A 13394-nucleotide genomic window follows, 5' to 3' on the forward strand; every position below is an offset into this window, starting at 1 on the left:
TATCCACTCAGACGTTACCCGTATTTAGTTAAAACAGTGTAAAAGTGTATCGGATACTCATTTTTCCATATATATTGTGTTGTAGTAGTGTAAGAAGTAGTGTTACAATAATTTTCCAAAAATGGTAAAGATAAATATTTTATGGTAATTATTTTTTGTGCAATATTTTACTAAACAAATTAGTTGTAACGCGTTTCTCAAACTTACTCCAAGATTATTTTCAATTATAAACACATTTTGGTTTTTAAAACTGAATTAACTATGCATATACTCTTCTGGCACTGACACTTCTAATTTTAATTTTTATGTGATGGTAATGTATAGAGTATTTTAAGTAATGATTGATTTCATACAAGACTACACCAAACCAAAGCGCAACTGGACAATTTTGCTGTGTAGGAAGAAATTTTGCCAATTTGTCTCTGGAATGTTACTTGATTTTAATCTCACTGTGTTTTGACTTGTTGACTGAATGGAGCACGTCTCATTCTCATCTGATACAGTACCATAAAGCCCAGACCTATAATTCATTGCATTAACATCTTAACTGTTCAGGAGTTGGCAAGCAACTGGTAGTTGATGGCTGATTGTTGGAAGCATAGCTTTACGTAAATAGCTCTTTCAGAATTGACAATTCAGTTTCAAGACCATTTATACATGATGTCTATTAGTTAAAGTAGGTTGAAGAGTGCTTAATGCAATAGAAATGTTTCCACATTTGCTATCACAGACTCATATTTCCACAAAGAAAAGAAAGAGAAGCTCAAGACACCAAGAAGATAATTTGTACTTGACTAGTTGGAAGTTCTTATCTAAAAAGAGAGAATGAAAAATCATTTCTAAAGGTAAGTGTCTGAACCTTTACAAACTTGTTAAGTGCTCAATATAATTGCTAGCACTGTCCTCACCTACTTAATGTATTGCATATATAATGATGCATTTTGTAGATGTGTTACACACACCAATTATAGGGTAAGGTAATGAGTTTAACTATCAGATTTTTAACTTTTCACTGTTGTAATTTGTATGTTTTAGTTAAAATAAAAAAAACACACCTCAGATTTGATGCATAAACGTACATTCTCTTTGAAATTGTGTACTTATCAAATATTTTTTTGCACGAAGAATACACTATAATGGAACAAAACATATTGATTATACATTTCATTCATCAGAATGACAGTGAAACACATCATGCCAACCTACATTTCCAGTTATGGGGATAAACTTATGCCATTCTTCCACCCCCTTTCAACTTAGCATTTCTTCATAATATACAAACAATTAGAAAGAGTAAATTGCTACTAACCACATAATTTACCGTTTGCTGAAATATGATGCACAAATTATACTGGTAATGATAGTAAATTTGTTTTTCAATTTACTAAATCCACATAACTGAAGTTTTTGTAACCATTCCATCACAGCAACATATATTGAACCAAGGGATAAATAGTTGTCCTTCGTGATTGTCGTGTGGTTTGTTCTTGAATGTTTAGACTAATATGCTTTGTGCTTGTAGGGGGGACAGTGCTGCAGTATTTGAGTTTTTGTGTTAAAAGTAATGCATAGAGTAAAACTTCTGCTGTGTTGTGTTTTTTGATTTTTATAGGACCTTGCTCCAGCCTGTGAGTCTTGTGTGCTATAAGAAAAAGTATAGTTACATGCGTGCTACATACTTGCTGCATTAATTATGGCATCACATAAATTCATTAAGCAGAGGTTTTACTCTATCTTAGCTGTTTATTAATTGATGACAAGTATATTCATCCGAATTATTTTTCAGTTAAAATGGAGAACGATGCTGACAGACAGGAATATGAATCATCCCTTCCTGATGATGAAAATGACTTGATCACATTGTCTCCATCATCGAGTACAGCTGAAACTGCTCACTATGAAGAAAATAATTCAGAAATTAACAGTAGAAACCCTAACTATGAGAATGGAATGTTACTTAGAGATGAAAATACAGATGAAGTGTTAGGAGCTGGTAGTAAATACCACCCCTACTCTAAATTTCATTCAGTACCTATTTTTGCATTTGATAGCTATGATGTTTCAGGAACAGATAACATTGAGTTTTCAGGTAATGTTAGACGAAATGTACAAGACTCCTTGGAAGAGGATGGGGATAATTCGGGAATGGGCTCAACACGGCAATATTGTATACGGGAAGCAGAAAATGTGTACCGTTGCAAAATTTGTAATAAAACATATACACACATCAGCAACTTTTGTAGACACTATCTGACTACACATAAACAAACAAAGCAGTATTTTGTATGTCCACTATGCAGTAAAGAATTCACTCGCAGAGATAACATGATGACACATCTTAAAGGTGTACATAGGCTTTCATGAAGGCTGTAACTTCTCGCTCCTTAGCTCAATGGTGAAGGTTGTGTTGTACATTTGGTAGTAATCTATGTTCTTGCCCACTTATAACGTTCTGTAATATGTTTCTAGTTGAATTATCTTTGCTCTAGTATTTTGTTGGAAGCAGTTCACTGTATCCTGTGTAACAATTTCTGTGCATAGTAAAGCAATGAAAGAGGGGATGTTTTGCTGACGAGTCCTTGTGAGCTGTTAATTTTGTAAGGCTTAGCAAAGTTCTCAAAACGTACTCTCTCAGCGAGAGAGAAAGGGGGGTTCATTTTCTGAATTATTGTATGGGAGCAGCCATATCATTAGAATATCATTGTAATGTTTATTGCGGTAGCATAAATTCCAGGATGGAAACAAAAAGCAGAAATGAGAAATGGCAACCATTCACCTATAGCCGATTGATGGAAATCTATTGACCTGTCAGATACACGCAGTAAACTATATCCGTCTCAGATGTCTTCGGTTTCAACAGGTCATTAAATCATAAATATACTTTCTTTTGTAAATTTTACACAGAACAACAAAATTTAAAAATATTACAAGCTGGAATACGACTTTTAGAGATTTCATGCATGTAGAGTATGTGTGTTATATATGGAAAAAGGTTTCAAAGAAGGAGAAAAATTTGGAAAATCTGGCATTCAATTAGTTACCAATCATGTCCAATGTTGAATTTAGACACTAATATCACTGCTGTCTGTTCTAGTGTCCTGATTATCATTATTATTATTATTTCTACCTTCAAATTGTTAACATCACAGCTGATACCAGTCTCCAATGAGATTGCTTTGAATCACTTGTTGCAGAAACTATCACAACTATCCTCAGTAGTCATTACCTGTTCAAATAAGATTTTCCCAATATGTTACACAATCCCTACTACACATCATACTATTCTTCACTTTCTTGTCTCTCATATTGACAACAATTACTAACTTCAGTAAGATAACTACTTTACTTGTCATAATTCCCATTGTGGCATGATGCCTGAATTTATAGCTTCCTGTTGGTTGTCCACCACCTGGCATAGTGACCAGATTTCTTGAATGTTAGTAACTTCCATATTAGTCATGTGATAGCATTCCAGTCACACAATTCTTCTTCTGCTCCTGTTCTTGCCCATATTTTGGACTACATTTCAATCTGTCTTTATTCATAGTCATTTTTTTAAATAATTTGCAGCTTACATAATTTCAGCGCCTTATTCCTCATCCCAAACAAACAAAATGTAAATTACTGAGCTGTCAAGCTCATAATTCTTCTTCTTCTTCTTCTTCCAAAGTCTATTTCATGATTACTAGTTGCTTTGAGTAACTCTACAAAACAGCATTGAGGTAGGCTTCATTTTCTCTTTCCAGACATGATAATCAGCTTTTAAATTCATAGTATACGCCATGCAACAGCACATAACTGGGTGAAGTTTAAATTAAATGAACAAGTTGCAGTAGGACATAGTTTACTTGATACTGATTGTATACGTTTGTATTCTGTGTTACTTTGTACAGTGATGATACTTCTATTTTATGTGGTGGAATTTTGTGTGTGCACTTTTCATCTCCAGCAGTTAGCGAAGCCCACAAAAAACTCTCTGGGAATTTAAAATTTGTGATAAAAATATTTCATAAACTACAGCTACATGTTATTTTAGTAAAAGTATACACTTTTGGAAACAGAATATCTGGACTATAAGGCAATATCACTGAATTTTTGAAAAGATTATATTTTAAGATTCAGACCACCTAAAATTCTTACAATGACAATAATTTTGAATGGTTATAACTTTGTAATTACACTGTTTTTAGGGCAGACAAGACGCCTGTAAATGTAAATTTTAGAAGATTGCAAATTGAGTAAGAGTTTTGGAGATTTCATATATGCATAGTATGTATATTGAGGGTAACAACTCACTTAATAGTAGAGGTGTCGAGTCATCAACAGGCATGTAAAAGAGACTGAAAACTTTGCTAACTTTCAAATTTTTCAAGCTAGAGTATGCTCCCCCCCGTATGATTACATTTTGTGACAGCTGGTTTTGTGTGTGTGTGTGTTTTCATTTTCTGCCTTATTTATGCATTTGGTAACAATTCAACACCCCCACTGTTTGGTGAGTTGTTACATTCACTACAAATTATTTGCATTCTACCAGAATTTTCAGTTAGTATAATAAATGTATTAAGCATGGAAATAGGTCAGAAAAGCAAAAAGTAATAGCCACATTAGAAATGGTAATATAGCAAGTGGAGCTGTTCCATCTTACTATGTTTCTCAACGTGTGGTTCATAACACCTGTATTTCATGTGTATGCACCACACATCATCCAATCATAGGTGAGGGATTAATTGCCTCATTTTTGTTTGTTATGTTTATTTTGGTTTCCAGTGTTGCAGTCTGCTAATATTGTATTAAGAGTATTTCCTCGTGGTGTACCATGTCATTTACATTTTATAACTTGGTATCTAGTCAAGATTTTATTTGAGTTAAGCCCAAATAAAAAAAAAAAGTAGCACTGCATAAGATGTGAGCTGATGACACTTCTTATGAGATGGATCAGTTGTTTTTACCTGATCCATCATAGTGAAAGCCTGTAGCTCATACATAATTCCAGATACACTGTCAGGTATCGGGTGCATATCTGAAAATTAGCTTCAGTTTTATCCTTCGTTGTGGACATGGATATGGCAATAATGAAAAGTAATAAAAATTTTGAAGATCATTTTGATCTCATATGGTTAGCTATGGACAGGTTACACACATTCCCAATAATTTGTTTTGCTGTAACTTTTCATTGGTAGAAATTATCAATGAACATCATTTCAATGGTACCCTGTACATTCTCTTCTTTTCTTCAAAATGTTCAGTATTCTTCTACTTGAATGGGTAGTAATTTGGACTAGTTAAAAATAATAACAATTTTTGACAGTCAGTTGTGTAACTGTCAAACTTTCCTATTTAGCTATAAATTGAAATGTTATTTAGTCCTTCCATGTTTTATATTCCCCCCAAGGCTTTCCATTATCATCTCTCTTTTTATTTTGCTTTGCTATTGAAAGTGCGTTAGAAGCCCATAACTTCAAAAAATATAAATAATTGCAGTCCAAAGATTCAAATACCATATTTGTCTCCCTTGAGACATGTAATTTACTCTAACCATGACATTTCGGTTTATAAAAAATGAAATATGTTACTTCTCTGCATATTCTTGGCACGCCATGACCAGAACAACAAAAAGAAACCCAGTAGCTGCATAATGTCAAGGAAATATTATTTGCAATTTTTTTTATTTTTTAAATTGTGAAAAATGTTAGGTTGTGATATTAGAACCAAAGGTTATATATTAACAAACACTATGGCACCACATTATTTGTGTACTTAACTATTGATTGAAAGCTGACTGCAAATGCTATGCCAATCCAAACATTGTTTATTTTTTAAGTTTTCAATCTGTGACAGACTCAATGAGTTGTAATTTTTTGTCATTCTTGAATATAATTCATTACTGTATTTGTTTAGGTTGTGATTGCTTTTATGTATTGTTTACTTTGTTTCACATGTTTGATTTGGGGCAATTTAAACATTTATTCGTGTCGCTTAATACATATCTTTTGTCTGTGATAGCTATATTCATTATTATTAGGAAGATGTTGGAATTTTATCTTTAGTTAGGTGGTTACATTTTTGGTTGTATTTGTTAAATTTTTATTTATTTATTTATTTATTTATTGCTAATAGAATATGATTCTGCCAATATTAATTAGGCAGAAATGTGAGATGCACAATGACCTGTTCCATTATTGAAAGCACTGTATAATGTTATATTTCTACATTCATGTGTGTGATAAAGAATTGTTATGAGCAGGTTAAAAGAGTCTGCACCACATTTGCAGTGCAGTACTCTTTGAACAGAAGCCATATAAATTTCTAGTGGTCACTGATATCTGTGACATGTTTGTAAAACTTAGGGCTGTGAATTGTGATTGTTAGTCGTATTACCCTCTTTTCATGGGTAAATTAATGACAGCTTTATTGTAAGAGTTAGGTGAATGTAAAACATAGTTAGCAACTTTTTTGTTGTTGGCACTTATTTTTAAACTGATATTTTGCTCTCTACAAGGTTATAGAAATTCTCAAAGTGCCTTAATTATAATGAACATTAAAGTGTCATTTAAAAGCTGTAACTGAAACTATGTTTAAGTTAGATACGGTCACTGTATTTCATGTGCCACATATTGGAAATCAGTGATTTTTTTAGACATTTTTCTTTGTTTTTGTAAATTTTAGTGAGTGGTGATAGATTACTTTTAAACACTTTAAAAGTATAAAATTATAATTTAAAACACACATATTGTAATTTGTCATTTTGGGTGTATTATCCTTATATCATACGGAATGTTCCTGTTTTGATTGTTATTGTTGATTTCAAATAATAACTGTGCCAAATATGTACCTGTTGGACTTTCATTTGGTTGAAAATAAAGAATTTATGAATTTTACCAAGTTTTATTATTACTTTTATCATCAGTGGCCATTGAAAATGTAGCAGAGAATCTTCAGAAATAGGTCACATATGTAGAGAATAATATGTTCATATAGGCAAGAACTTCATCTGTTTGTTGACCAATAAAGTTGAATAAATGTTTTTATTCATTTGTTACTAGTGGGAAAGTATAATGGTGGTGTTTAATCACATCATGAGCACTAGTCCTTACACTCTTGCTTGCTCTCATATCCTTACACCCTTGCTTGCTCTCGTGTGTGTGTGTGTGTGTGTGTGTGTGTGTGTGTGTAGGGGGTGCAACATTTTAATTTTAGGTAGTTTTATGCATATGCGTATTCAGTCCTCCTTTCACGTGTTACTGTGTACTGTGGTGATGTGCAGATGTGCATAATCACTTTATTTTATTAAGATGCAGAGCAGCAACCTGCACCTGATGTTATTCTCTTGTTTATTTTACTTGTGCTTTTTCTCTTGCGTAAAATATGTTTCATACTAAGGTGGGATTAAGGACTTCATGTTTGCGAATAAGAGGGAGATGATTAATGGTAGTTTTTAATAATTGAATGTTTGTTAACATCTTACCTGTTAGTTCATCAGGCTTAACTGTGTCTTACATTGTAATGACAGGGAACATTGTGTTATCTGACAGGGGGCATAGGCATAATGTTGAAGAGAGGAAACACAGACATTATGTGATGAAAAGTATCCTGGCACCTAGTTGAAAATCGGTAATGCTAGAATTCAGTATGATGTCAGCCTTGATGACAGATTTCACTCTTGCAGGCATATGTTCAGTCAGTCATTCTTGATGGAGTACTGCACTGAGAAGAGGTATCGATGTCGGTCGGTGAAGCCTGGCATGAAGTCGGTGTTCCAAAACATCCCAAAGGTGTTGTATAGGATTCAAGTCAGGACTCTGTGCAGGCCTCTCCATTACAGGGATGTCATTGTTGTGTAACCACTCCACCACAGGCTGTGCATTATGAACGGGTGCTAAATCGTGTTGAAAGATGCTGTCGCCATCCACGATTTGCACTTAAACAGTGGGGAGCAAACACACCATTTTTCCACTGTCCAATTGTCTAATGTTTACGTTCCTTACACCAAGCGAGGCATCGTTTGGCATTTTCCAGCATGTTGTGTGGCATATGACCGGCCACTTGACCATGAAATCAAAGTTTTCTCACCTCCCACCTAACTGTAATAGTTCTTGCAGTGGATCCTGATGCACTCTGGAATTCCTGTGTGATGGTCTGGATAGATGTCTGCCTATTACACGTTATGACACTCTTCAACTGTTGGCCATCTCTGTCAGTCAACAGACAAGGTCAGCCTGTTCGATTTTGTGCTGTACGTGTCCCTTCACATTTCCACTTCACTATCGCATAGGAAACAGTGGACCTAGGGATGTTTAGGAGTGTGGAAATCTCGTGTACAGATGTATGACACCCAATCACCTGACCATTTTCGAAGTCCATGAGTTCCGCAGAGTGCCCCATTCTGCTCCCTCACGATGTCTGATGACTACTGAGGTCGCTGATATGGAGGCAGTAGGTAGCAGCACAATGCACCTAATATGAAAAACGTATGTTTTTGGGGGTGTCCAGATACTTTTGATCACATAGTGCAGTCCTCCAGTGATCATCCAAAGTTACTGTGACCTTCTGTTTGTCATGTATGCATATGTAGATCATCGCCCAGAATTCCTGGCCATAGTGGAATGATTGATTCCTAAATGAAGTGAACATCAAGTATCACTCAGTCAGTCTCCTGAGATATTAACAAGTAATATTTCTGTGTCTGTAAACTGAATGGAAATACAACTGGGAGATAATCGATTCAGACTTCTCACTGGGAACAAATATACAAAATCATTAAGTATAATACTCTCTAATTCTCCCTCCCTCTCTTTTCTACTCCCTACGATTGTCTCTTCTGTTTATCATTAATATTGTGCCACAGTCTGAATAGTAGAGTGAGATCTACAAATACAGTACAAGGCATTTCAAAATGAACATTCTGGTTTTAAGGCGTTGTAGCATTTAATATGTTCAACTTACAGTTGTAAATAATACACCAAATGAAAGAGCAACTCAAACAGTTTTGTGTGTATACCTGGGTGCAATGGAGAGGGTTTGGAATGACAAAGAGTGACTGAAAAACATGTTGAACAAATGCAAGTTTTTCACTCTTAGCTCCAAGAAATATCCCCGCGGAAAGTATATGCGCCTTTCTTTTTCAGTGAATCAACTGTAACTGATGTTTATCTTGATGTGCTACAGATATGGCCCATCCCTGTATGGGAAGAAGCTGAACAACATACCTTTATTTGGGAGCAAGATGGTGCACGCGCCTCACTGGCATAACTCGTGTCACCTATCAACCCGATGTGTGATCAGTGTTCACATTGAATAATTGTAAGAGAAACTGTTTGTGTTTCTCTTTCATTTGGTGTGTTATTTATAATAGTAAGGTAATGCAATATGTGCTACAAAGCCTTAAAACCCCTATATTCATTTTGAAACACCCTGTATTTGAACGAAAAGTACTTTCATTGCCCTCTTCATAACATACGGGACAGCAGCAAGTGAATTACACTTCTGAAAACTCTTCGAGCAGACTAATACAGTCAAACAACTTTAATAGCTACTACATCATTGATAATTTAATAGACTGTAGTTATTGTGTGTAATTTAAAGACACACACAGCTGTAATTGTCAGTATGTTAAGAGATCTTCACTGTGTATTATTAATTTGACTGGTTTTATTGAATGCTGTTTCCTTAGCATAGTTTGTTGCTGTTATGGTCTCCAGCCCGAAGACAATTCTCCATGCTACTCTATCCTGTGCAGGCCCCTTCATCTCCAAGTAACTAGTGCAACCTACATCCTTCTTAAACAGCGTACTGTATTCATCTCTTGGTCTCCTGCTATGATTTTTACCCCACACTCTTCTCTCCAGTACTAAATTGGTGGTCCCTTGACTCCCGTGTAGTGTCCTGTCAACTAACCCCTTCTTCTAGTCAGGTTTTGCTACAAATTTCATGGCTCCCCAATTTTATTCAGTACTTCCTCGTTAATTACTTGATCTACTCACGTAATCTTCCACATTCTTCTGCAGCAACACATTTCAAATGCTTCAGTTCTATTGTTTAAATTGTTTATCATCCATGTTTCACTTCCATACCTGGCTACAATCCATACAAATACTTTCAGAAAAGACTTCCTAGCGCTTAAAACTATGCTTGATGTTAACAAATTTCAGTTCTTGCTATTGCCAGTATACATTTTATATCCTCTCTACTTTGGCCATCATCAGTTATTTTGCTGCCCAAATATCAAAACTCATCCACTTCTTTTAGTGTCTCATTTCCTGATCTAATTCCTTCAGCATTACTTGACTTAATTCAACTATGTTCCATTATCCTTGTTTTGCTTTTGTTGATGTTTTTCTTATATCCTCCTTTCAAGACCTTATCCATTCTGTTCAGCTGCTCTTCAAAGTCCTTTGCTGTCGCTGAAAGAAATACAGTGTCATCGACAAACCTCAGAGGTTTTATTTCTTCTCCCTGGACTTAAATAATTCCTACTCCAGACTTTTTATTCGTTTTCCTTACTACTGCTCTTTGATGCCCCCCAACACTTTATTACTACAGTCTGGTTTCTGTACAAGTTGTAAATAGCCTTTTGCTCCCTTACTTTACCCCACTACCCTCAGAATTTCAAAGAGAGTATTCTGATCAACACTGTCAAAAGCTTTCTCTGAGCCTACAAGTGCTCTAAATGTAGGTTTGCCTTTTCTTAATCTGTCTTCTATGGAAAGTTGTAGGGTCAGTATTATCTCGTGTGTTCCTACAGTTCTCTCGAATCCAAACTGATCTTCCTTGAGGTCAGCTTCTACCAGCTTTTCCATTCTTTTGTAAAGAATTCCTGTTAGTACTTTGCAACGATGACATATTAAACTAATAGTGCGGTAATGTTCATGCCTGTCAGCAGCTGCTTTCTTTGGAATTATTTTATTATTCTTGAAATCCGAGGGTATTTTGCCTGTTTCATACATGCTCACCAGTTGGAAGAGCTTTATTGATGCTGGGTCTCCCATTGCTATCATTAGCTCTAAGGGACTGTTGACTACTCCCAGGGCCGTGTTTCGACGTAGGTGTCTATTAAGTGCTCTGTCAGATTCTTGTCACAGTATCATCTCCTTCTGCATCCTTTTCCTTTTCTACAATACTGCTCTCAAGTACATCTCCCTTGTATAGACCCTCTATATACACTCCTGGAAATTGAAATAAGAACACCGTGAATTCATTGTCCCAGGAAGGGGAAACTTTATTGACACATTCCTGGGGTCAGATACATCACATGATCACACTGACAGAACCACAGGCACATAGACACAGGCAACAGAGCATGCACAATGTCGGCACTAGTACAGTGTATATCCACCTTTTGCAGCAATGCAGGCTGCTATTCTCCCATGGAGACGATCGTAGAGATGCTGGATGTAGTCCTGTGGAACGGCTTGCCATGCCATTTCCACCTGGCGCCTCAGTTGGACCAGCGTTCGTGCTGGACGTGCAGACCGCGTGAGACGACGCTTCATCCAGTCCCAAACATGCTCAATGGGGGACAGATCCGGAGATCTTGCTGGCCAGGGTAGTTGACTTACACCTTCTAGAGCACGTTGGGTGGCACGGGATACATGGGGACGTGCATTGTCCTGTTGGAACAGCAAGTTCCCTTGCCGGTCTATGAATGGTAGAACGATGGGTTCGATGACGGTTTGGATGTACCGTGCGCTATTCAGTGTCCCCTCGACGATCACCAGTGGTGTCGGCCAGTGTAGGAGATCGCTCCCCACACCATGATGCCGGGTGTTGGCCCTGTGTGCCTCGGTCGTATGCAGTCCTGATTGTGGCGCTCACCTGCACGGCGCCAAACACGCATACGACCATCATTGGCACCAAGGCAGAAGCGACTCTCATCGCTGAAGACGACACGTCTCCATTCGTCCCTCCATTCATGCCTGTCGCGACACCACTGGAGGCGGGCTGCACGATGTTGGGGCGTGAGCGGAAGACGGCCTAACGGTGTGCGGGACCGTAGCCCAGCTTCATGGAGACGGTTGCGAATGGTCCTCGCCGCTACCCCAGGAGCAACAGCGTCCCTAATTTGCTGGGAAGTGGCGGTGCGGTCCCCTACGGCACTGCGTAGGATCCTACGGTCTTGGCGTGCATCCGTGCGTCGCTGCGGTCCGGTCCCAGGTCGACGGGCACGTGCACCTTCCGCCGACCACTGGCGACAACATCGATGTACTGTGGAGACCTCACGCCCCACGTGTTGAGCAATTCGGCGGTATGTCCACCAGGCCTCCCGCATGCCCACTATATGCCCTCGCTCAAAGTCCGTCAACTGCACATACAGTTCACGTCCACACTGTCGTGGCATGCTACCAGTGTTAAAGACTGCGATGGAGCTCCGTATGCCACGGCAAACTGGCTGACACTGACGGCGGCGGTGCACAAATGCTGCGCAGCTAGCGCCATTCGACGGCCAACACCGCGGTTCCTGGTGTGTCCGCTGTGCCGTGCGTGTGATCATTGCTTGTACAGCCCTCTCGCAGTGTCCGGAGCAAGTATGGTGGGTCTGACACACCGGTGTCAATGTGTTCTTTTTTCCATTTCCAGGAGTGTACTCCTTCCACCTTTCAGTTTTCCCTTCTTCGCTTAGGACTGATTTTCCATCTGAGCTCTTAATATTCATACAGCTGCTTCTCTTCCCCCAAAGACTTCTTTAATTTTTCTGTAAGCTATATCTATCCTCCTCTGATGGCATATGCTTCTCAATCCTTACATTGATCCTCTAGGCATTCGTGCTTAACGATTTGGCACTTCCTGCCATTCTCACTTTTTAAACGTTCATATTTCCTTTCACCTGCTTCATTTACAGCATTTCTATGTTTTCTCCTTTCATCTATTAAATTCAGTATCTCTTGTGTTACCCAACAATTTCTACTAGCCCTTGTCTTTTTACCTACTAGATTCTCTGCTGCCTTCACTATTTCATCTATCAAAGCTACCCATTCTTCCTCTGTTGTATTCCTTTCCCCTGTTCTTGTCAATCGTTCCCTAATGCTAATTTTATCACACTTCTGTGGGGCTACGCTGGTGATACTCTTGGCTCTAATGAGGCCCTCTTCATAAAAAGGTATTCAATATATTTGAAAACTCATTCTGTATGCTTGGACATTCGTTAAGTCTTCAGTGGGACATTATGTTAAATGCTTTTTGAAAATGTAGAAATATGGAATCTGCCTGTAGCCCTTCATCAATAGTTCAAGGGGTATTGTATAAGAAAAAAGCAAGCTGAGTTTTGCATGAGCAGTGTTTTCTAAATCTTGCCGTTTTGTGAAAAGAAGCTTTCCTGTCTGAAGGATATTTGTTATATTCAAACTTACAGTATGTTTAATAATTGTACAGCAAGACCACTCTTTTATCCCTGTTGTATA

The 13394-nt window shown here is 37.6% G+C and overlaps 1 protein-coding gene across 4 annotated transcripts in view; it reads left to right on the forward strand.

The window, feature by feature from the left end:
* Positions 1-13394, forward strand: part of LOC126162969 (protein tramtrack, alpha isoform-like) — a 167311-nt gene that overhangs the window by 115496 nt on the left and 38421 nt on the right. For 3 of the 4 annotated variants that reach the window (XM_049919814.1, XM_049919815.1, XM_049919816.1), the window contains exon 5: positions 1787-4430. The exons of the other annotated variant lie outside the window; for it this stretch is intronic. In XM_049919814.1, the coding sequence (XP_049775771.1) occupies positions 1787-2364 (578 nt within the window). In that variant the 3' untranslated portion in view covers positions 2365-4430. Of the gene's footprint in view, positions 1-1786; positions 4431-13394 lie in introns of those variants that run through there. 4 annotated transcript variants of the gene reach the window in all.

This window comes from Schistocerca cancellata, chromosome 2, assembly GCF_023864275.1.
Source record: "Schistocerca cancellata isolate TAMUIC-IGC-003103 chromosome 2, iqSchCanc2.1, whole genome shotgun sequence".
In the NCBI taxonomy this organism is placed as follows: Eukaryota; Metazoa; Arthropoda; class Insecta; order Orthoptera; family Acrididae; genus Schistocerca; species Schistocerca cancellata.